The sequence below is a fragment of the Myotis myotis genome, unplaced genomic scaffold (genome assembly GCF_014108235.1).
Source record: "Myotis myotis isolate mMyoMyo1 unplaced genomic scaffold, mMyoMyo1.p scaffold_m19_p_9, whole genome shotgun sequence".
In the NCBI taxonomy this organism is placed as follows: Eukaryota; Metazoa; Chordata; class Mammalia; order Chiroptera; family Vespertilionidae; genus Myotis; species Myotis myotis.
This window is the reverse complement of record NW_023416401.1, coordinates 6461514-6487461: the sequence shown is the minus strand read 5'-3', so window position 1 is coordinate 6487461 and position 25948 is coordinate 6461514. Positions and strand designations below refer to the sequence as shown.

The 25948-nt window shown below is 41.4% G+C and overlaps 1 protein-coding gene across 3 annotated transcripts in view; it reads left to right on the top strand.

Annotated features, from left to right (window-relative positions):
* Window positions 1-25948, top strand: part of NOL4 (nucleolar protein 4) — a 219247-nt gene that overhangs the window by 36815 nt on the left and 156484 nt on the right. For all 3 annotated transcript variants that reach the window (XM_036323664.1, XM_036323665.1, XM_036323666.1), the window contains exons 2-3: window positions 5626-5775; window positions 25467-25578. In XM_036323664.1, the coding sequence (XP_036179557.1) occupies window positions 5626-5775; window positions 25467-25578 (262 nt within the window). The remainder of the gene's footprint in view (window positions 1-5625; window positions 5776-25466; window positions 25579-25948) is intronic.

Below are 25948 nucleotides of genomic sequence, written 5' to 3'. Positions count from 1 at the left end.
CAGTGGGACATTATTCAGATATAGAAAGCATGAAACTCTGATGCACACAAAAACATGAATAAGTCTCTAAATTATTACACTAAATGAAAAATGTGAGACACAGAAGTACACAAGTACATACTTTATAATCCCAGTACGTAAACGTTTGGAATATGCAAATACTATCCTAGTGGTTGAAATCATCAGTCATTGCTTTGAAGGAGTTGACTAAGAAAGAATATGAAAGGATTATCTGGGATGATGGAAATGTGATTTGATACATTTACTTAAACTGGCTGAACAACATACTTAAGATCTGAGCATTTCGCTGTATATGTTATAAAAAATAAACAATAAAATATGTAATACTAAAAATTGGAATGAACAAAGGGAGGAATGAACAAAGAAGTCAGGGAATGCTTCATGGAAGACTGGACATGTGAGATGGGTTTTGAAGACTGAACAGGAATTTGCCAGTTGAAAGATATTCTAGGGCAGTGGTTCTCAACCTTCTGGCCCTTTAAATACAGTTCCTCATGTTGTGACCCAACCATAAAATTATTTTCGTTGCTACTTCATAATTGTAATGTTGCTACTGTTATGAATCATGGTGTAAATATCTGATATGCAGGATGGTCTTAGGCAACCCCTGTGAAAGGGTCGTTCGACCGCCAAAGGGGTCGCGACCCATAGGTTGAGAACCGCTGTTCAAGGGGAAAAGCAGAGAACATTCATTTATTGATTTCTGATTTATCTACTCAAAAATTATGGCCCATTTATTTTCTGCTTGGTACAATTCTATGTTCTTGTGATGCAGCAGTGAAAAAGACAGATGCAGTTTTTGCCTGCAGAAAGCTTAGACTCAATGGGGAAGTCATAAGTTTTATGGAAATTTCATAAAAAATGTCAGGGAAAGTTGAGTTCATTGTGATTAGAATGTGTTGGAATGATAAGAGATAAGGTGGGTAGTGGTAAGTAAATTGGAATCAGATCAAGAATATTTAAATGTGTAATATATTAAGGAGTGTGAATTGTATCTTAGAGGTGTGAGAGTCTAGTACAAATTTATAAATCCTAAGTTGATTTAGTTACCATGTTTTTATTTTTGAATTACAGTTAACATTTAATATTATATTAGTTTCAGAGATAGTTATAATTTTCAAGGAAGATTATTTGGACTATTTGAGGACACATTGGAATAGAGAGAAATTAGTGGAAAAGTGGTAAAGAGAATGCTGTTCCCAAAGGTAAGCCAAGGTTGGCAGAAACTCAGTACATGTGTCACCTCACAGTTTTTAGCCCCTTGTAAGCATGCTAACCCATAAAAGTACTCTTCCTCACCAAGTCAAAACAAGACTTAACACTACACACACATCAGCCAAAGTAGATTTGGCACATGCATTATATGTGATTTCTGGTGGAGGTTCCAAAGGTCATTTCCTGGGTTCATGAGTCAGGAGCCCAGTAGAAAAAGGGGAGAGAGTAGATTGGAGAGCTAGCCCATAGGTAGAATTATTTGATTACTGGATAAGAGACTGATTCAGACTTTGATAGTGTGAATCTAGGAGACAGTAACATTAATAATAATAATAGCAATAAATCATGGCACAGAATGCATTTAGATTCTCCGGGAAGTGTGATAGTTTTGACAAGATCTTACTTCCACATCTCATTAATTAATGTTCACATTTACTTCTCAGAGAAAGTCTGCTGTAGCTCTTCTGATCAATTTAGAGTAAAGAACCTTTATTTCTAGGCTTTAATTCCTTGCCTTATAATTAGGTCAATAATTTTTACTTTGTTGTCAAATGCACATAGCTCAATTCTTATTCTCAGAGCTTTCCTAAAATTGTCTCTCCCTCCTCCCCCTCCCTCCCCCTGGGATTATGACTCACAAGATTGGTTTCTTAGCTGTAAAGGCTTTAAATTATTTTTTATTTTGTTAGCATCTCCATCCAAATATACTCATGCATTATAGGCCATTGGCCATGAACACCATATGTCTTTTGACCTATTAATTTTGTTATCATTGAGTGTTCAATGAATATTATCATCTCTAAAACTCATTTTTATTTGCCTCGCTCTTGTTCTTAGTACTACGGGTGTAACTTTACTCTTTCAGCTAATGATTGTGTCTGTTCGTTAAGGGAAAACGCGAGAAGATGCCTTTGTGCTGCTCAGTCACAGCCAAATACTGCATTATCCACAGTGATGACCAAAGGAGTTAGCTCAGTTGACTAAATCTTCAAATGAACCCTAAATTTACGTAAAAATAAATCTGTTTTCAGGGAGAGAAGATTCCCTTTTACCTTGCCCTTGTTTACTCTGTAAGCTGTTAATAGATGTTAGTGCAGTGAGATGGTGAAAAAGCAGGGGTACCCGGTTGGCGTGGCCCAGGGGTTGAGCGTCCACCCATGAACCAGGAGGTCATGGTTCGATTCCTGGTCAGGGCACATGCCCTGGTGCAAGCTCGATCCCCAGTGTGGGGCGTGGAGGAGGCGGCCGATCAATGATTCTCTCTCATCATTGACGTTTCTCGCTCTCTCTCCCTCTCCCGTCCTCTCTGAAGTCAATAAAAACATATTTAAGAAGAAAAGCAGGGAAGCAAGCAGCCTCAGTGACGCGTGTTAATCGGGACCTTGAAAGGGAAAGTGATTTGTGCTTCCAGGGCAGCAGCAGAGCAGGCGTGGAGGAGGCAGTGGAAGTCACTCCTGCCAGACAGCATCTGACAAGGGCAGCGCGGCGTGCAGCCTGAGCATATGGCCCGGCAGTGGCAGCGTTGCCCAGGCCTCTTTGTGCCGAAGGCAAGGGCTCCTAGGGACTCAGACTTTTGTTTGTACTGAAGGAGAATGAATCTGCTCCGTAAACACTTGTAATTATCTTCTCAGTGAAGAAGCATAAACTTGGACCTCAATACTGTTTTCTTGGGTAAATCATCAATCTTGGAAAGAAGTGCAATTATATTTTCTCTAGTTTTGCAAATGAAATGCTGGTATAAAATTAATGCATTTTTGGGGGGTTGTCACTCAAAACACTCTTTTTTTTTTAGGTTGAAATCCTCCATTTCTCTCTTTATGCTACTTTGTTCTATTTTCTTTCTTTTCCTAGAAATATTGTTTGTTTGAATTTTTACAAGTTATTTTGCTATTTCCCTTCTTTTTTTTTAATTAAATCTTTATTGTTCAGATTATTACATTTGTTCCTCTTTTTTCCCCCCGTAACTCCCCTCCTCCCAGTTCCCGCCCCACCCTCCGCCCTCACTCCCCACCCACTGTCCTCATCCATAGGTGCACGATTTTTGTCCAGTCTTTTCCCGCATCTCCCACACCCCTTTCCCCCCCAAGAATAGTCAGTCCATTCCCTTTCTATGTCCCTGAATCTATTATAATCACCAGTTCATTCTGTTCATCAGATTATTTATTCACTTGATTCTTAGATTCACTTGTTGATAGATGCATATTTGTTGTTCATAATTTGTATCTTTACCTTTTTCTTCCTCTTCCTCTTCTTAAAGGATACCTTTCAGCATTTCATATAATCCTGGTTTGATGGTGATGAACTCCTTTAGCTTTTTCTTATCCGTGAAGCTCTTTATCTGACCTTCTATTCTGAATGATAGCTTTGCTGGATAAAGTAATCTTGGTTGCAGGTTCTTGCTATTCATCACTTTGAATATTTCTTGCCACTCTCTTCTGGCCTGCATGGTTTCTGTTGAGAAATCAGCTGACAGTCGTATGGGTATTCCCTTGTAGGTAACTGAGTTTCTTTCTCTTGCTGTTTTTAAGATTCTCTCTTTATCTTTTGCTCTTGGCATTTTAATGATGATGTGTCTTGGTGTGGTCCTCTTTGGATTCCTTTTGTTTGGGGTTCTCCGCGCTTCTTGGACCTGTAAGTCCATTTCTTTCACCAGGTGGGGGAAGTTTTCTGTCATTATTTCTTCAAATAGGTTTTCAATATCTTGCTCTCTCTCATCTTCTGGCACCCCTATAATTCTGATGTTGGTACGCTTGAAGCTGTCCCAGGGGCTCCTTACACTATCCTCACATTTTTGGATTCTTTTTTCATTTTGCTTTTCCGGTTGGGTGTTTTTTGCTTCCTCGCATTTCAAATCATTGACTTGATTCTTGCGCTCCTCTGGTCTGCTGTCGGGAGTCTGTATAATATTCGTTATTTCAGTCCGTATATGCTTAATTTCTAGTTGGTTCCCCAATATAACATCGAGGGTCTCATTAGTTTTCTTGTAGATCTCATTAAGTTTATCGGCGGCTTCTAAACAGTTCTTGAGAGACCTTAAAAGTGTGGTTCTGAACTCTATATCTTCCATTGACAATTTTGTCCTGTTTCTTTGTCTCCGCATTTTGTTATGCTTCCTTGGTGCACCCCCTAGTGGTCTTTGTGCGCAGTCTTATAGTTAAACCTTGATTTTTGTAGCTAATACCAGGGAGGGTTTGACCTCCAGGCCAAGTGGCTATGAGAATCAGCTGTGTCTGCAGTGAGAGAACTTCTGTCCTCTAGGGAGGTGCTAATCTAGCCTTTGCCTGAGGCTATCCGGCAAATGCCTCTGTGCAGGGCTTGGGCGGGGCAGATCTCACAGGATCAACAGGGTGGGCCGGCCGGAGAGAGCAGTTATGGCGGCTCTCAGTCCTGTCCCCAGGGGCTCTGCCTCTCTGAGTCCCAGCACCCGCTGCAAACCTCGGAGAGAAAGCTGCACTCGCTCTGACCGAAGCCAGACAGTCCCGCTTCTCCCGTTTGAGTCTGGGTCCCTAAAGACTCGCCCGTATCTGGAGCTCAGAGTCTGCGACTCCCTCCCGATTGAAAACGCCAACCGCGCCCTCCGCCGCCAGCCGGCTCCTCGCACTCCGCACCTCAGAATTTGACTTCAGCACTGCGCCTCCTCTGAGTGTCCGTATGCGTTTCTCTTTCCTCCTAGTTGTAGGACTTCCACTCAGCCAGCGTTCCTGTGGTTCTAGGTGATGTCCGTTCAGTTTTTTAGTTTCACTTTTGAAGTAGTTGTTCAAGGCAGCAAACTCCGGCGTTAACCTATGCCGCCATCTTGGTTCTCTCCTGTTTCCCTTCTTTTAAAAAAAAATATGGTTCGTAACAAACACTTTAGAAGATATTAAAGAATGCTGCAGATTAAAGGTTCATAATTTGGTTTACCAACGTGCTATTTTTATATAATTAGGGTAAATTTATTCAACGGTCAACACATAAAATCAATAAAATCAAAGATTTATTTCAGCTCCACATTTTTACAAATTATTGCTTTACCAGATGTTTTGTTGTCGCTGTTTGTGTGTTTGTGAATATGTGAGTGAACTGAAGGCCTGGGGGCCAAATGGCAGGGTCTGCCCCTGAGGCTGAAAAGAGCTTGGGGCCACTGTGAGAATTAGCCCATTCTGCCCCAACACAGGGAAAACGTCCATTTTCCTGTCCCTCTCATCTCACAGGGCAAACTGCTTCGGCTGGAGCCCTGGTGTGTGTCCCAGTGCAGGGCCGTGACTGAGAAAGTTACAAGTTAGTCACATGCCCTGGTTCAGTGTGTGAAAATGTTTTTGTTGAAGCAACTTTCTATGTTCACTGTGTGTTAAATACACTTTTTTTTTTTTTACTAATTTCGTGCTGCTTGTTCTGCTTCTGTTTCAGGATGGCGTAGGGGTGGACGAGAAGCTGTCCCTGCGGCGGGTGGCCGTGGTCGAAGATTTCTTCGACATCATCTACTCCATGCACGTGGAGACAGGGCCAAATGGAGAACAAATTCGGAAGCACGCTGGGCAGAAGAGAACGTACAAAGCGGTAAGTTGCGAAGGCGTGGCAGAAGGACAAGGCGTGCATTTTGAAATTTGGTATTAGGCATGCTCATTAAACGGGGTTAAAGAAGGATAACTATTCTATCTGCGACATAAATTAGACCATCTCCTGGTCACACCCAACTTCTAAGCTATAATTTAATTATTACTGGTTCTGTTTTGGTCATGTATTCACCAAGTCTATTGTATATAATTTAAACCTGTCTCTAGGAGTCTCATATTGTATTCTTTAAATGTACATAATATGTGGGAGTCCCAGTCAAATATGTTATTTATTCACTGCATCATAATATGGCTGGAACTTTTGAATATTGGTACTACCTCTACAGTTTTAACACTCCTTCCCCTTCAAATCATATTAATATGTTTCGGTAGTTCCTCTTTAATGCTTATAATCACATGGATAAGAAAATTTTATGTACTCTTTAAATGTCTCCTTATATGAATACATTGTACCAAAGGGTATACATTTCTTACAGAAAAGGTTATTAAAAGATATGTGTTATGTTTATAGATTTAATGCCCTGGGACATTTTTGAATGGAGATCTATAAATAATGTTTATATCATAAATTATGTGAAAAGAAGGTTTAATTAACTTAGATTTTGAAATATATATTGTCAAGCTGGAGTTATATATTATTTCTAAAGGTCTAATTATTACTGTTTGATCTAGACACTTTAATCTAGCTTTTTTAATTAAAAAGTTTATAAAATCATCTTAATATAGATATTTCATCCTTTCTAGGAGAATGGAACAGTAAGTTATTGTTTTCCAATATGAGCAAAATGTACGTCAGAGGTACTTTATCAGCAATCAGAAGAATATGCTTTTTTAGAATTCTTATTGAACTTTGCTTTTGGCTGCCTTTATATTAACTGTTTTCAGCTCTATTGATACACAATATCAGTCTGGATCCATTTTTTTTTCAGATACAGAAAAATGTGTGAAATGCTCAAAGTTTCAGATACAGGTACATATGTTTGAAAATTAGCTACTGAGCATAAGAAAGAGCTTCTTTTCCATAACTATTTTTTGCTATATTTCCAGGGTCATAGTGAACCCGCGTAGTTGAATAATAACCCCTAATACATGTTGTATTTATCTCTCCTTCTCTATGGTTTTGTTTCTTGGCTGTTTCCAAACTGCATGGTTTGTGGGCAGGCACTATTATAAGTTTCCTCACATAATTCTGCCACATAAACTTTCTTTTGACTTACATATCTCAGGAGGTACTCTTATCATGACTAATAGCAGTGACCTACCTTCTTTAGGATATTTTTATGTCGACTAATATTTCTGCACATGCTCATTTCACCTGTCTCCTAAGCCAGGTTTTTATCTCTGGATGGTCATAGGAAAATAATTGTATATTGATCTACTAATGTCACTAACTGTGTATTCTTATGATAACCTATTTTCATGAAATAACTACCTGAACTTGATAGGACTCTGTAAGGTAGACATACATCAGTTTAATTGTATTAAATGAAAAGCTAACAAGAAAGGAGTGGTTTCATTGTCTGTAGGAGGGTGGCAGCCAAATCTGATTAGATGCCAAAAGCAATTTAAAACAATTTAATCTTTCCAATGCACTAGATCGAGATCTTAAACTAAAGTGGGAACATGAGTCAGACCCAAATAGCTCACCTTTGTTTTCTGAAATGAAATGTGAGAGTCTGATCCATTCCCATGTTGCATGCTAAACACTCTCAGCATATTGGTAAGCATGCTTTAACATACGTTATTTTGCATTAACATTATAAAGGCATTTTCTGCAATTTGGAGTAAGGATACCAACTTTCAAAGTTTAAGCAGCATCTAAAATATGATCTAATCCCTATTGAGAATATTCTGTTTGACGATCTTTCTCATTCCCAAATTTATTGTTTATTTTCACATCTAAAGTGTTTTCAACCTTTTCCTGATATCATGAAGGTTCTTTTTGGCCTAACCAATTACCTTCTGGTATCTCTATAGAGAATCCTAATTAGAAACATTTCCATTTTGTGGACTAATAACTCATCGTAGAAAAAACAAAAAACCTGCTGCAATACCAGCAAAATTGCGTACTTGACTCTGCAGTGAACTTAAGTCTAATGTTAAAAATTAATATAAATGTTCAAGTAATGGAGCATAAAACTAAATGCAGTTTGAAATTGAGTGGTGTTGGGTCAGAGTTGAGTTCTCGATACTAATACTGGGATTGGCTAGTTATTAGTAGAATTAGCTAGATACCTATGGCAATTGTAATGGTTCCATTAAGTTTAAGATTTTTTTCTACTTCTAACTCATTAGCTCATAGAGCATGCATGATTATGTTTATTGACCTTTTTTTTCTTCCTTTTCCTACATGGCCAAGAAACCATACTTATACAACTAATCATTAAAGCGTCTCAGATTGCCTTAATAACATTATCAATAGATTTAGTGATCATTTTATTTACTTTGCCTTTTTTGCAAATCTTTCTATGTTTTCACTCTGCAGGAAATGGTGGTTCTTTAATATCAGATTAACTTTGAATGCTATTTGTTTTTACCTATTTGCAGTATATCATTCCTTGAAATATCTAGGCATTCTATAACTTAAAATTTATTGCAAATTGATTTGGCTGTAGATAAAATTGGAAAGTATATGTTCTATTACTCACGAGTTCTTTGAAAAACAAATCCACATAAAATGACACATTTTAGGAATATGTGAAGGCTATCATAGTTATTATTTTCAGACATTGTTGAATTTTAGTGTCTTAGGTACTTTCTCTGTATTCATCACTGTCTCCTTATTAACTGTGATTGGTCCATTGAAATGTGTTTCTTTCGGTAGACTTGACTAGAGTAAACTCTGGATTTAACAGAGTGGAGACGAGGTGTGGATCATTCAATTACTAGTATACATATATATTTGAACATAAAATGCATTTTTGTGCAGAAAATCGAATGCCGGCACTTAAAATTTGGAGAGTCCCTTCAGAATGAATGATACAACATAATACAAAATAGTGTGGATGCTGTTTGTCTTCCCGTCTACCTCTTCTCAACGTGTCATGAGCTCCCTTCAGGGAACGCACCGCTCCTCGAGGGAGGTCTTAACGCTTGTGTCCACCACAGGCTCAGCACAGCTGCCTTTCCACGGTTTTATGTCAGGGGCCCTTGAAAGATTCAGTTTCAATGCTCTTTCATGAAAAAACAAACAGAAAACTAGAGTAACTGATGGAAATCCAGGAACTAAGGGGAAACATTTGTGTTTTCAATAGAGAGAACAGTCTGCATATGTATGTGCATGTATGTAAACGCACACACACCCCTTGTAGTGTGATGCAATAAGCCTACAGGCATTGTTCACATACGTAGCTGCCAGTAATTACATTCCTTTAATTCAGAGTGGCTAGTGTGCACTAGAGCTAAAAGAAACTAGACTGGAACCCAGACCAACTCAGTTTCAAATGTCAAGTCTAGCACTTTCTACCTGTGTCTCTTTGGGCAAATTATTTGCTTTTTTCTCTCTTTCTGACTAGAGCAGCAGTTCTCAACCTGTGGGTCACAACCCCTTTGGGGGTCGAACAACCCTTTCACAGGGGTTGCCTAAGACCATCGGAAAACACATATATAATTACATGTTGTTTTTGTGATTAATCACTATGCTTTAATTATGTTCGATTTGTAACAATGAAAATACATCCTGCCTATCAGATATTTACATGACCATTCATAACAGTAGCAAAATGACAGTTATGAAGTAGCAACGAAAATAATTTTATGGTTGGGGGTCACACAACATGAGGAACTGTATTAAAGGGTCGCCGCATTAGGAAGGCTGAGAACCACTCACTGGTCTAGAGGGTGACAAGGGTGTGTGTGGTGTGGTAAAATAAATGAGTTAAGATGTGTGAAGTGCTTGGCATCTGGTTAGCATTTGAATATTGTTACTTCTTCTTTATCCAGTCACTACTCAAGTTCCAGGTAGAAGGACAAGCAGGACAATAGCACAGGGCTACCACGGCCCTAATTATATTGTGGACATAATTTCCTCTGCCCCCCCCCCCCCCCCCACACACACACACACACACTCCTCACTCCCCTGTTGGGAGATACTAATGGCAATGACCTGTGCATGTTTCATGTGCATCCTGTAGGTGGCACTATCCCTAGAAGTCCACCCGGTAACTTTTAGCCAAGGTTTGCCTGGGCTGAAGAAAAACATAAAAGCAGGCAGAGCCCCTGGTTAGGGGTTCTCTTGTAGGTTAGGTGTATGAGTGTTTTAATGATTTCGTTACACTTTTCCACAGGTTAATTCTGTTAAATAAATTTTCGGAAAAATTTAAAACCTGGCTCTATTTAAAGAATTTGTTTTCAATATTTATTGAATATTTCTTTCCAGATACATACTACAGAAAAATACTATCTCATGCAGAATTTCTATGTTCCTGTCTGAAAATTAAAAAGGGAAATCTTTATTTTATTACTTCATTTTATTTACTTGACCTTAAAAGTATATTAATATCGTTTTTGTCCTTTTAAAAAAAATAAACCCCTATTGGTTCATCATCTCTACTGCTCAGTAGGATATTTTAACTTGCACTGGTTTCTGCTCACTTGTCATGTTTGCATTCTCAGAATTCTTGTCAACATGTAGGGAGATTAAATGACCAAAATTTGTAGCCATTTTGGTGTGAAAAAAATAGCACTAAACTCTAATCCATGAGCTCCAAACCATTAATTTAACCATTATTTTTACTTTTTTTTTTTCTTTAGGCCACAGTTTGCAGACATGTAAAATGAGAGGGTGATAGTTCAGTTTTCTTAAAACCAATGAGAATGTGTGTGGGGCCATCACTGTGCTGGGGACACAGTGAAGATGGTAACCAATGTGAGTAGCAGGTTGGCACCAACAATGCAGCAAATAAACAGACACGGGCACTGCCTTCTTAATGCAGATGGCATTGTTCACTGCATTTTACTATTATAAGCTAGGGTGGCTTAAATCAATGACTGTTCTGGAGATCAAACAGAGATAAAACCTTAAAATTATTCCAAATTTAAATGTGCTTAAGGACTTTCTCTAATATTGAGCTCCATGATACTGTTAGACATTAAGTCAGTGACTTAGAAGTATATTTTATAACTAGTTCATCTTGGAAAGTTTATGAGCATAAAACATTGCTCAGTTACATATATATATCACAGTACTTTTATATATGTTTTATGGTACAATTATAGATCTTTTATGGTACTTTTGTGAGGTTCCTTTTGTTTGCTTTTCTTTTTTTATGGCTAGAGTAGATGTTAAAATACCATACAACCCCTGCTGGTGGGAGACGTGTCTGTTTTTCATGTCACTGTGTCAGCACAGCTCAGCAGAAGACCAGTCTCGTAGTAGGTCCTCAGCAAGTACCTGCCGAAGGAGTCAGTCCTCGCCTCTGTTAGGCCTTGCCTTTGTGATGCCAGCTCAGCAGATAAAGAAGTTACCACGAATAGGAATAATGACACTGAGTGAGAGCTGTAGCCCAGGCCTGGAAAGCCGGGCACTGCACAGCTCACATTCACACCGAACAGTGAGAGGATTTAGGCCATTTCAGAGGCTCTGAAAAAGGTAAACAAATAATTTAACACAAGTGCTTCCTGTGTGCTCTTCAGGGAAAAAATTCCCCACATTGGTTTATTTTTATCAGATACACACCCATACCCGTGTATCCCACACACATATTTAGGTTTCACATAGGCAATTTCTAAATATTGAAGACAGCCATTACATTTAAACATAGTACACATAATATTCAATCCATTTTTACGTTAGAATAGTCCCATTGTTTTTTTGTTTTGTTTTGTTTTAAATGCTCACCCAAGGATATTTTTCCCATTGATTTTTCAGAGAGAGTGGAAGGGAAGGGAGAAGGGGGAGAGAGAGAAACATCCATGTGAGAGACACCAATTGGTTGCCTTCTGCACCCACCCCAACAGGGCGGGGATGAGCCTGCAACTCAGGTACTTGCCCTTGACCAGGAATCGATGCTGCGACCCTTCGGTGCTCAGGCCGAAGCACTAACCACTGAGTGACACTGGCCAGGGCCCACTGTTTTGATAACTAAAATAACATTATTCAGACTAATAAGTGAGGTGTCTAAAACATCTCAGAAAGAAAAATACAAGTGGCATGGGGATTAGAGTATGAAGTAGCAACCCTAAAACAGAATGGTGTACTGCCATTGATCAAAATCGATTCGTTTCTCATATAATGTATTTAGAATTATCACAGGAGGGCATGAATCAGTGCAAAATGCTGTCTACTTAGAAGGTGGTAGTGGAGACCCTCAAAAGACATAAGAGCTCACCCAAACCAGCGTATCATCACAAACCCCATCATTGCTAGTTTTCATATTAAACAGTAATATCCCAGTAAATAGATGTATTCCCTGAAAGGGATGAACCTTGGAGAAACCTCATTAACTCTTCATGTTCAGCCTAGACATAAATCGCTACTTTAGTGCACCCTTGTGGTGAGAGTGAGCCAATGCAGCTTCTACAACCACTCAGGACATTTAATGCCTGTACCACTTGGATCCAGAGGTTTAGGTACTCCTGGGTACGGTGACGGTGAAGTAAATAAAGCGTTTTGAAGTCCCTCAAGGACGTGCCTGTGCGCACCTGTTGTACAAGCACCTGGAAATGTGATTAATTTGGATAAAATGTAATAGGAAGAACACCAGTGACATCAGCTGGACGAGGACTTAAATCCTGAAAAGGGAAGTCCTATTAGGGATGACTTTGGCGTGGATTATTAGTAGGTTTGTTTTGAAGCTCAGAAATAATATATGTAACGTGTTGAACATAATAACTACTTCAAACCTGTATGAAGTTGTTTGTAGGGGCCAGATGCTGTAAACAGCTTTTCAAAAATCATCATTAGCCATTGAAAAGTCAGGTTCTCTCTTGTGTCACCTGTGCTCCTCCATGACCTATGGGCGCCACCCACCCGTGACTTCATTCCTGACTTTCCCAGCATTGAGATTATTTACTAGCTTGATTAGTAGCAGTCTTAATCATTTCATGGTATATAAAAGGAAACCACCTTTCATCTGTGTTTTAAAGATATTTTTATTGATTTCAGAGAGGAAGGGAGAGGGAGAGAGAGAGAGAAACTTCAGTGAGAGAGAATCATTGATTGGCTGCCTCCTGCACGATCCACACTGGGGCTGGGAATCAAACTGACCTTCTGGTTCAGAGGTAGAAGCTCAGCCACTGAGCCACGCCAGCTGGCCCTTTACCTGTTTTTTCAATTTTTTTATCTGCTCTGCTCCTCCCCCTTTGCTTTCTTTTTTTCTGGGAATGTCCTCTCCGATGCACCTGTAGCCCGGCCGTGTCTGAATGTGGCTCTGCCCCCTGACCATGGTGTGGGAAATGGAGGGGATCTTCAGAGAGACTGATGTGGTGACTTAGCTGCTGCTTCTGGGGATTTAGACCCCAAAAATTTCTATCTTGGGCTGCTTTTTCTCTTCAGGGGGGAACATGCAAACATGATATCTTTTGTTATATGTATCCCTTAGTTGTATAATTATTTGTATACTAGTAGCCCTGCGCACGAATCCGTGCGTGAGTAGCTCGCTGCCGCTGCCTCAGCTGGCCACCCTGCTGGTAGCTCTCTGCAGCTCGTAGCTCGCTGCCCGCCCTCCGGTAGCTCTCCGCCTGCTGTCCTGCACTCCTGTAGCTCTCCATCGCTTATAGATTGGTCATGACCTATGGGTCCTGGCTAATTTGCATATTCCTCTATTATTAGATTAGAGAGGGTGGGGCAAAAGTAGATTTACAGTTGTGAGTACCCAAAACACAGAATTTATCCTTGTATTCTTATTTACTGATTATTGTGTTATTTTCCATATGAGCAACCAGAAGCCTACCTTTGCCCCACTGAGCGGTCTGGAGCAGCATTTCTCAAGGGGGGACTCCAGGCGTCTGGGCAGATGCTGGCTTTGCCCCAGGTGCTCCCAGGAATTTCATTCCTTAATCCCTGGGTGTAACGTTCCAGGAACCAAGCCCCAGTTACTGGGGAAAAATGCACCCACTTCCCATTTGCAAAGGCCCCATTTAGAACACAGTAAACACCCCAAGTAGAGAGACACTTTATCCAGGAAACCACGTGGCCACTTCTCTCCTTAGTATGTCGGAAAGATGTCTTCATCGTCTGCCAGGAGTTGCGCTGTTCCAGACCCCAGACAATGAAGTCTGCACCCGGGGCTCACCCTGGTCATCTCTCAGACTCTGCACGCTGCCTCCAGAGCTGTGCCCTGGAATCAAGTCTCACCTTCCTCCCCCGAAGCTGCTGATTCTTGCCGCTTTGAATGGCTGCAGCCACACTGTTCTTGGCACCTCGTTCAAAGAAGTGTGGCTTTCCCGCTGACGAGCAGGGTGTAGAAAAGGAATATCAACAGTAAAATACGAATGCATCATGTCATACATTCCCTTCAGGAAAAATGGAGAAGTCAGTTCCCCACGCTTCCCAGGCGTGGCTGCAGATTTCAGTGTGGCTCCTCATGCAGCACGCGAGGGGGGAGACACTGGATCCGCTGAGTAAGTCCCCTCACGTGCAATATGAATGGAATGTCTCTATTTTACTATTAGGAAGCGCCTGATGAAAGCCCTTCTCGGCGCCCATCTGCTCATTTTCCCCTCTAATCTCAGGATTCTCTGCTACCACAGTCTGTTCCTTCACAGCTAAATATTCTACCATCACACAAGAAGCGACACAGAAGTAGCACCCACACTTTCAAGCTATAACTGGAGTTGGATTCTTTTTGACATTGTCTCATTTTCTCAGTCGGTGACTATTTTAATTATTGCAAGAAACAACTCCAAATTAAAGATGCTCACCATTATTTTATCTTTATTATGTGAAAAAAAAAAGAAAGGTTTTTTTTTGGGGGGGGGGGAAGCAACACAGCATTGAAGTGGAATCAATGAAGCAAAAACTTTCCAATAAAATTTGATTATTTATAATGAACTTAATCACATTCCACTTCTTGTTTGCCAATACCTGATCTACTCATGTGTCGTGATGTCCTGGTGCCCTGGAATGCTGTCGCCTCTCTGTTGTCCTCCTCTGGTGTCTTTTGTCACACAGCGGATTCCTGCGCCTTCGCCCAAACGCAGCGTCTGCCTTTTGCCTCCCCGGGACCACTTCTCCATCCCCGCAGGATGCTGCCCTCCGTCCCTGCTCCACATTCACTTTCCATCCTGCTCAGCCTGCACTGACGCATCTGCCTCGAGTTTCCAAATTGCTTGTGGCTGCGTGAAACATGGCCAGAACTGCCTAAAAATAGTCCCGCCTGCTTCCCACCGCCTTTGGATGTTCCAGCCTTCATCTTAAACTTGACCACAGAGCCACCCTCTCCTCTCAACACCATGCACAGCAAATGCGTCTGGGTTGGCGGGCTGCCTCCCTCTGCTTCCGACCAGTGACTTTTATGTTGCCTGTCATAATCTGTTAGCGAGCTGTCAAGTCGGGGTAGTGGGTGTGATCACTTTATTTTTTAAAATATGTTGATTTTATTGATTTCAGAGAGGAAGGAAGTGGGAGAGAGAGACAGGAACCTCAATGATGAGAGAATCATTGATTGGCTGCCTCCTGCATGCCCTGTACTGAAGACTGAGCCCACAACCGGGCATGTGCCCTGACTGGGAATGGAACCGTGACCTCCTGGCTCGTAAGTCAACGCTAACCACTGAGCCATGGCGGGTGGGCATGATCACTTTTAAAAAGTGAAATAGAAGAGAATAGAAATGAATCTCATATAAATGTGTATGTAAAATATGTTCATACCTGTGGTGTTGGTCTACAAAGTTGGAAAACATTGCTTAAATTGGGCACTGCTATTTCAAATCCCCTGCAGACTGCCATGCTTCTCACTTCTGCTCTTGGCGTAGTCCTAGATTTTCCTAACATATGAACTTGTTCCAAGTTTTAAGTCATCTTCAGGCTCTGATGCACATTTTCATTCATCGTCGATAAATGTACACTGCGAAGTGGCCAGATTTAACAAGATATGAGATGCCCAGGTATATTTGAATTTCAGATAAACAATAATTTTTAATATGTCAGCCCCAATATTGCATGCTTAACTGGAATTCAGATTTAATTGTATGTGCTGTATTTTAGCTGGCAACCTGAAATCTATTTAAAAATCCCTCCTGAGGAAGGCAGGGCAGCTGATGAGTGGGAGTGGAGATTGAATTCGGGAGAGGATCAGAAGAAGATCAGAAGGAGAAATAGTGACAGGAACTGAAAATAGCAAATTGGAGTAAATGATAACAGAACCAGAGTCGGAGCAAAACATGCATGCTGCAGGGTTCACGGGAACCCAAACAGCGTGAGTACCTCTGCCAGGGGAGCAGTGGCGAAGCCGGGGTGAAAGTGTCAATCTGGCAGCATCCTGGTTTGGGTTGGGAATTAGCGACATAATTAAAGAACAGGAATTGCCCTGGTTAGTGTGCTCAGTGGTTAGAGTCAGCCCTCCCCTCCCCTGTACTGCAGTGTCATGGGTTCAGTTGTCGGTCAAGGGCAGTACCTGGGTTGTGGGTTTGATCCCTGGCCCCGGTCGGGGCACATGCAGGGGGCAACCAGTGGATGTGTGTCTCTCACATCGATGCTTCTCTCTCTCTCCCCCCCTCTTCCTCCCTCCCTTCCACTCTCTAAAAATCAGTGGAAAAAAATATCCTCAGGTGAGGATTTACAAAAATGTAATAGTTGGTTATTTAACAAATGTTTATAGGTCTGACAGATTCAACATAGCATAAGTCTTTCTAAAATAGTAGTTAGGATTCTGAAGCAAAATTGTTACGGTGCAGAGTGAATGCATATTTGATTATACAGGCTAACTTTTTGTCTAATTTATTATTACTAAGAATGCACTTTTAACTAGAGTATTTATATTTGTACTTTCCGGGTAAAAGTATTTTCCTAAAAAACTTCAAAATTAACCAAATAATTACCAATAGGTAATTCCAATAATTCGAGATACCCAGGCACATTAGTGGCCTAGAACCATATCTAGCAGAATTCGGAGAACTGCAGTGCCTTTGCATTCAGTTGCTAATTTGTTGAGTAAATAAATGTTTAGTTGAAAAATGTCTTCACATTTACAAGACTGTTTCATACCTCCATAAATTAATAATGTCCTCTATAAAAGATGATCACTACTCATGTTTCCTTGTGCAAGAAATGGGTAAAGAGAGCTCATAGAAATATAGAGCAAACCATTTGTTGGACATTTCAATTTTATAACACATCTAAGAATGCTTGGGCCCAATGTTAAAGCATTTGCAAGCTGTGTGAGCGCATGTGTGCATGTGAGTGCATGTGTGTGCATGTATCATAATGCCTTCCTTTCAAAAGTATGTAAAGACATACAATGTGCCAACCAGATGAAGGAAGAGTGATCATTGTTGAATGAGAGATGTGGCCCAGGACCACGCCTTACGTCCTCAGACAGGGGCGTCCCTGGACTATGGCGGGCTCTGTGTTTATGAATGAGGACTTTTGGGGCCTTTAATAGCACTTGGATTTACAGGCTCTGTTGAAGAATATTTTAACAATTAATTTAAAAAAATAAATTTTCTAGTTTCATTATCCAGTTATATACAGTGCAGGTGGTTTGTGATAGAATATCACAATATTAAATATTTAAAAATCATAAGCCATATGGCAGGCTAAACACATTCCAGTAGGTTATTATTTGTAACTAGAGGCCCAGTGCACGAAATTCATGCATGGGTAGGGTCCCTAAGCCTGGCAGGCGATCAGGGCTGATCTGTGGGGTGACTCATCAGGCGGGGTGATGCGGGGTGGGGACCCACTGGCACTTGCCTTGGCTGGCCTGGAGCCTGTGGGCTGGGGGCAGCTCCTGCATTGAGTGTCTGCCCTCTGGTGGTCAGTGCGCATCATAGCAACTGGTCGTTCCACCTGTTGTTCGGCCCTTCCGTCCATTTTCACACTAGGCTTTTATTATATAGGATTTGTTCTTTATTCATAATCCCAAGAATGTTCGTTAGCGAAAACGTCAAAGGTTTGGCCCTGCAGACCAATTTTTCATTGAGGGTGTTGCGTGGAAGTTAGCACAAAACATGGTTTTAATGTCTTCATTCCAGTAAAACAAACATGTTATTGCTATTCTCTAAATTCATCTTATAAAGCACAGGTGGAGAAGGCCATTTTTAAAAACATTCTGATGAGGCCAATTTCATTTTGCGCTAAAGCTCAGTGTCTGATGTGGAGCAAGGCGCGCCCGCGTCACTCTGTGGAGCAGGGAAACTGGTCTCGAAATCCAGCGCGTGCCCACGACCTTCCACATCACGGGTATTGAGTACCATGGACAGCCTTGTCACTTTAGCGTTTTGCTTTAAGAAGTGATTGCTTATGCTCTCGATTCACCAGTGTCAGGCGGCGTCTCTGTCTCAGCTCACGCGTTAGGTACAGATCTTAAACCAAGAGTCACCGCTCCACTGGCGAATGTCTTCTAACAGTGAGAAGCCGTGCGCCTCCACACGCAGGCTGCGTCAGCGATTTTCAACCCTGTTCATCGCAGGGCACACACAAGCTAATTACTAAAGTCCTCGGCACACCAAGAAGTACATTTTATGCAGCCCTGACCAAAATAATAGGTACGATTTTGATCCATTCCCACCAGATGGCTATTGTTGTGTTGCTGTTGTCATTTTTTATTTGATGATCTCAGGAAACTGAGGTCAGTGCCCCTGACGACATAGTCAGGTGTCGCGCGCTTTAAAAATCCTTGCGGCACACCCGTGTTCCTTCAGTCGCACCGTGGTTGGAAATCGCGGGCTCTCGCTGTCAGTTCTGCTAGGACAGGACTGACCGCCCCTTAATCTCCTCCAGGCGGACTCTGCACAGTTGCCGTGGAATCTGACTTGTTTTGGGGGGACTTCGCCACCTGAGACAAGGTACAGAGCACGTGGCTGCCCCTGGTATTCCGAGGGTCACCTCCAACTGGTGAGAGCATTTTCTGAAGAATCTCACACCAGGGAACATTTAAAACATTTTATCGTCATCAACCTATTCTGTGAGGTTAATATGGCAACTCTTTATGGATGAGACAGTCCCCCCGCCCCTTTTCTTTAATACCGATGACCAGGAAGGACTGTAAAATGCAGTGATTGAAGGGGAGCTCTGAAGGCAGGTTACCACGTGAGTCCTGGCCCTTCTACTTGTTTGACTAATTGCATAACCTCTCTCGAGCTTAGCTTCCTCATTTGTTAAATGGAGATGATAAGAATCTATTCCTGGGATTGTTTTAAGGGTTAAATGATAAAATCCATGTCAAATTCTACCCCACATAATCCACTCATTAAGCACTCAAGGGAAAACTTTAAACACACATACAACATTTCAGAAACATTCCCTTTTGTGTAAAATGGCCAATGCGAGTCATAGTGATCGTATAATGAATGAGAATCCTAGCTTTGAAAAGTGTCAATTCTCTAACATTTCAGGCACCAGGGAATTTCAGGTTTCTGTACAAGCCGGTAAACGTAGAGGGCCTTTCTACCAGGGATGTTCAGAAATTAAACAGTTAAAATGAGCCAGGAAGGCTGCTTAGGGGTGAGGAAAAGAGACATAATGCAAATAATCCTGGATTAAAATGTTCTGTTATCAGTTTTGCTCCCAATTTACAAAACTTTATGGCTTGAATTAATGAAGTAAACTTTCTTCATGTAATTGTGAGACACACAGCAAAGCAATCATTTATTACAGTTTTGATTAATTAACTGTTAATTTTTATAACTTTATCTTCATGTATTCACATCCAAGAAGAAAGGGGATTTATTTCTGAAGATAAAACTTTGCTACTCATTTTTATTTACTTTAGAAACCATTTTAATATGGAAGTAAGAATAAGCATGGAGTTATAGTCGCTAAGGGGCCAGGAAATAGTTAAGGCTGAGAAATTTATTTTCACATTTTAAAATAATCTCAGACTTTTCCTATTGAAATGACTTCACTTGAAAATATGTTATAGATACAGCACAAAACTTTCTGTGTACTTTTTAAAAAAATGAATTATTTTTTAATCCTCATCTGAGGATATGGTTTTATTGATTTTACAAAGAGAGGAAGGGAAAGAGAGAGAAAAGTCGCTTTTTATTTTATATCCATTTCTTTTGGATAACTGCCATTTTTACCTTAACTGAGCTGTGTTGAGAGGAAGGTGAGTGGCACTTGAGAACTGCCAGAGATTGGCTCTGTACTTGTAAGGTTTTTAAAAGCACTGGCTGTTCTTCAGAAAGCCAGGGACACTGACAAGGTAAATGCCCATCATCTTTTCTATTATGACATTTGTCAGTAAACTTTTCAGAAATGTGTTCCATATATGTCAGATATAGATATAGGTGATATAGATATAGATGTAGGTATATATAGGTATAGATATAGGTATAGATAGAGATATAGATATAGATATAAAATACGTATTTAAATTTTAACCCATAAGTGGAATATCATAGCAGTGCCCTTTATGGGATTTGATCCTCCGCCTTCTTCAGGGGTCAGCCTATCTTTAGATGACTAATGTTACACTGTTGTTGCTCCGGAGGTCAATTTTACTGTCTAGCCCAGCCGTGGGCAAACTACGGCCCTCGGGCCAGATCCGCCCGTTTGAAATGAATAAAACTAAAAAAAAAAAAAAGGCCGCACCCTTTTATGGAATGATGTTTACTTTGAATTTATATTAGTTCACACAAACACTCCATCCATGCTTTTGTTCCGGCCTCCGGTCCAGTGTAAGAACCCATTGTGGCCCTCGAGTCAAAAAGTGTGCCCACCCCTGGCTAGTCCATCAAAAGATGCTCTAGTGCAGCGGTTCTCAACCTGTGGGTCGCGACCCCTTTGGGAGTCGAACGACCCTTCCACAGGGGTCGCCTAAGACCATCGGAAAACACATATATAATTACATATTGTTTTTGTGATTCATCACTGTGCTTTAATTATGTTCAATTTCTAACAATGAAAATACATCCTGCATATCAGATATTTACATGACGATTCATAACAGTAGCAAAATGACAGTGATGAAGTAGCCACGAAAATAATTTTATGGTTGGGGGTCACCACCACATGAGGAACTGTATTAAAGGGTCGCGGCATTAGGAAGGTTGAGAACCACTGCTCTAGTGCAATGTTTTTATGTAGACGTATTACCGTATTTTTTGATGGGAGAGATCATTTCTACTTGTAATTATGTTATATGGGATTTAGTATTTTTGCATTACTGATGTATTCCAGCCCTAATGGATCAAGAATTTAATATTTTCACTGAAAACGATGGCAGTGTTCACCACACAGATTAATTAGGGACCTTAGAAGTGGTGGGTAACGATCAAGCCATGCAGTGCCAGTGCGCCCCACCCCTCACTGTAGCTCATTCAAAGTTAAAGAGCAACAACTCGTCTTCAGCCATAACTCAAGTTTAAGAAAGTTTCTCAAGTGCTAACTTTGTCCTATGATAATATTTTGATTCTCTGGGGTTTTTAAATATAAAGTTTTTAAATATCGATTTCAATGCTCCTGCTTCCCGTGGACCTTGAGCATTTGTTTGCTCTGTCTGCTGGATAAGCCCACCACGGTCCATTCCATGTATAGAAACGAAGCAGGATTTGGGAGATCAGGGTTGAGTTCTATAGCTCTTTGCTTTGCCCTCTACTGTCTAACAATGGCAATTCATTTCGTCTCTTTATCAGTCAATCTATTTTTCAAAACATTACCATAAAATCTGTTTTAGCCACTATTTAAAACAAGGGGTGCAAAAACCCAGTGAAAAGTATATATATCTGTAAGAAACAAGGCTAGATTTGTAGAAAATAACATTTCTAATGAGGAAATTCCCTGACGAATAATGCTTAGGTCATGAGTGTGTCTGTCATTGTGGCCATGTTCTAGCCCTTCCTGTGTGTGTTTAGTTCTGTTAGGAGCAATATATGTGGCTGGTCACATGGCAGGTGCCTTGCTAGAGCTTAGCTCAGAGGGAGCAAGACTAATCTCAATTCATGTTATCTTTTGCTTCCTGTTATTAACATGATGCATTCATGGCTTCTGTGTTCACGAACAAATTCTAGGGAAGTGCTCTCCCTCGTCCCCAGATACAGAGGTATTTTCTAAGAATGCATTTTCAAGTGAAGTGTTCTCCTCGCCCATGTTCTCATGAATGTCTGTGTTGTGTATTCAAAGTCCACTTTCTATCCCAGAAACAGAGATGTGATTCAATTTGAAAAGTGGGTCAAGGCAAGAGACATTTATGAACGATTAAAGCGTTTGATGTGATTAATCAAGGCCTTGGTAGGTGGTATCTCAAGTATCTGAATCAAAATATTTTCCCATTCCTGCCCCTTACTGCTAGGCCTTACCTGCAGCTGCTTTTTCCTATCGCACGAGGGATGTTAGGGCTTTGATGAATGGACAACCCGGAAGAACACGTCCTGGCGTCTTATCACCGTTTATGAGCATCTGTTTAGCATCTCGAACATTTGTGGAAACTGGGCCTTTGTTTAGAGCCAAGCCCAGAGGAGCGTTTAGCTCCGGCTATACATTCAAACGAGGCTCCTCATGGAAGCTTTCAGCATTCTCTCTGAAGGAGGTCACCAAGGGATGCGGACACGATCAAAGGACATGGTTTCATCCCGTGGCTTTAATCCTGAAATGCAGTTATTCTAATGACTGTCATTTAAGAATTTTTAAAGCTTTTTTACTTTTATTTTGAGGAATGTTCTAAGATGCCAGCAATGAAGGGTGCCTAGGACTCAATTTCAGAGAGATCTGGGAGGAAAAACTATAGATGAAGGAAAAGGAACCATTTTCCCTCTTCACCTCCAGGGCAGGAGAAATATTGTTTCAGATTCAGTGGGAGATGAGGAGCGTCTGTTTGGGGGGCTTCTCCTCCGGGTACCGAAGAAGTTGTGGTGGTGGGTGGGCCCAGCGAGCGTGAGGTGGGGGAGAAAAGACCTGAGGAGAGCGAGAAGCAGAGGCAGGTCTCCCCATTAAATGGATTGAACACCAAGGAAACCACACTCACCTAAGAGCCCTCACCCACATATCTAACGGGTAGCATGCCAAACACTATGCAGAATACCACCGCAGAGAGCAATGTGGTGGGATACTTGCTGAGCATCTAAGATGCAAAGTGGGACCTTATGTTAGTTCATGCACACAGGTGCACACGAACACAAACATATTTGTAACCATTACAGGTACTTGTTTCTCAGAGTAGAACTCTAAGGGACATGCAATGTGATGAATAATGGTCCCAAGACAGGGTCCATCACAAATGTGTCCTGAGGGGGTTCCTATACAAGTGCTTTATCAGCAGTGGAAACAGATGGGGCAGACAGTGGGGCCCGCAGCAGGACCACGGGGGCCAATGGGGCGTCTCTCCAACCCCATCGCTGTCCTGTCTTCCTTCCGTGGAAGATTTCTCTTTTATGTAAGGAGAGGAAAGGTTCAATAGAAATCCTCTATGAAAACGAAAGGAGCCTTCTTCTCAAACCTTATTTGTTAATGAATTGATTGGTCAGCCCATTATTTCCATGTAAGTTAAAAAAATAAAGGATAAGGACTGGGAATGCATCATAAATTTTGTTTTTACTTAGCACTATGGTAATATAGACATCCAGAGAGACAGAAAAAATGACCTCTGGTCAGATAAAATAAGTCAGACAAAGGTGTTAGTTCTTTCTGCATAGTAAATGAATAGGAATCAAATTCGTGTGTGTGTGCATACATGTGTGTAGAGATTCAGCAGTCAGACATCCCTCTCACAATCTGAGACCGCTGGCTCCTAACTGCTCACCTGCCTGCCTGCCTGCCTGATCGTCCCTAACTGCCCCCCCCCCCCCGCCAGTCTGAACACCCCTAACCACCTCTGCCTCCCAGCCTGATCACACCTAACTGCCCCCTCTGCCAGCCTGGTTGCCCCCAACTGTCCCCCCTGCCTGCCTGGTCACCCCTTACTGCCCCTCTTGCCGTCCTGGTCACCCCTCAGTACCCCCTTCTGCCTGCCTGGTTGCCCCTAAATGCCCCCCCCCCCCCCCCCGCTGGCCTGGTCACCCCACACAGCCTGCTGTTCAGTCATTTGGTCGTCCCTCACTAACCCCCTGCCGGCCTGGTCGCCCCACGCAGCATTCGGTCGTCTGTCTGGTTGTTTTGGTCCTGATGGCCCCTGGCTTTTTATATATTAGGATAGCTGACATGAAATAGTTTGATGAAATACTTCCAAATTTTTCTGCCTTTTCTTCCACATTGTCTTGTATAATACGAAGACTTTTTTTTTAAAGCTGGACCTCTTAATTTACAAATGATAATCATATTACAAATCAGAGTTTCATACTTCCGATCCTAGTAAAGTGAAATGTAATTACCTGTATACAGATCATCCCTGGTAGATTCTAATTATAGACTCATCCCTATCTCTCTGTCGTGCTCATGGCTTCTTTCCCTGAGAGTCCAAGGGACAGGCTAAGTGACGTAAGCTAGTTTTAATATTAAGTTCAGGGAAAATATGGCGTACAATTCTAGATCTGAACATGCAGGGTCTCCCAGTGCTGAGCTTCTGCAGCGTGGAGAAGCAGAAATTAACCTCGTCACCATTAATGGAATTGTATTCAATGATACATGAGGTGCATTTTTTTTTCCTTTCTACAAACTTAAAATATATTAGTGTTCACAACAGTCATTATGCAACTGACACATTGTCTGTGGCATTTGCGCCTAATTTGCATCTTATTTACTTGTTGTCTGGTTATCTCATACCTCATGCACCAGTGCTAGTGCCATGGCGGAAAACTAGTGCCTTGTATCTGACTTTTTAGTAGCATCGAGTCAGCATTAACTTTTGTTTGCGAATATTGAACAGTCTATCCGTTTCACTTCAGAAATTCTTTGCTTTGATGAGAGAACTAGGTTGGTTTTTGGAAAGTTAATATTTAAAAACATAATGACAGGAGAATTGATGTCCAACTTGGCTCTAGATCATAGATCTGGCAACAGGAGCTCTGTGCAGGGCGGAGGGAAAGCTTGCTCTGGCGCTGGGAGCTATTGGGGACAAACATGATAAAAACAGATACAGTAACACAATAGGTGGCCAGATGCTTCTCCAAGTGTGTCATTTTCTGTGGATGGGATGATTCACTGCCGTGAATGTATACATGGGGACGGTGAGCATTCTCTTTATTTTCACTGACAATATTATGAAAAGCAATAATGAAGAAATGCTAATTAATGCACAATTCAAAGTTTATTGTTTCTACTTGGGGCAAAATTTTCAAATATATATGTACAATTGGATAAAGTTTTGCTGATGCTAGCTGTAACTTTTAAAAACAGTGTTGGCAATTTCTAATAAGGAAAAGTCACAAGAATATCTGTACACTGTGATTGTTCAGATATCCATTCCGATGTGGTGGTTTTTCCCTCCACGTCACGTTATTAACTATGATTACGAGACACACAACCGAGCCGGATAGATATTTCTGGAAATGATGCATGGTACGCAGTGCATGCTTCCATTGTGCTCCCTGCCGCTATGGAATAATGCGTCTTATTTGGGAATACAGTGATCGTCTCTGTCGAGTCGCGCCGGGTCGGCCTGTGTGCTCACACTCCTCTTTTGTGTACCCTTGCAGATTTCAGAGAGCTATGCCTTCCTGCCCAGAGAGGCGGTGACGCGGTTCCTCATGAGCTGCTCCGAGTGCCAGAAAAGAATGCACTTAAACCCCGACGGAGCCGATCACAAAGGTAGCGCGGGGCCAGATAGGGAGCGTGAAAGGGGTTTTATTCACCGTGGCCATCTGCCCCTCGCGTTCTAATGGGAACGTGGTGGACTGAAGCAGTTGGACAAGTACCTCATCTCATCTAGTCCAGGGGGACGCAGGGAGCTTTGAGCATCGACCTACAGGGCAGTTCAGTGCCCGCTTTCAGGATAAAGACAGCGTTGACTGTGAAAAACAATTTTTTCTAAAATAATGCTTTACCATTGACGTACGGTGTGTATTTGGTGGCAGTTCAGACATATTCAAAAAGGAAAGGGACGTTCCTTTTAAGCCTGCCAGCTCCTTGTTTCTAAGTGATGAGTAGTAAGGAGCCCCTTCGCTGGAAATTCTTACAA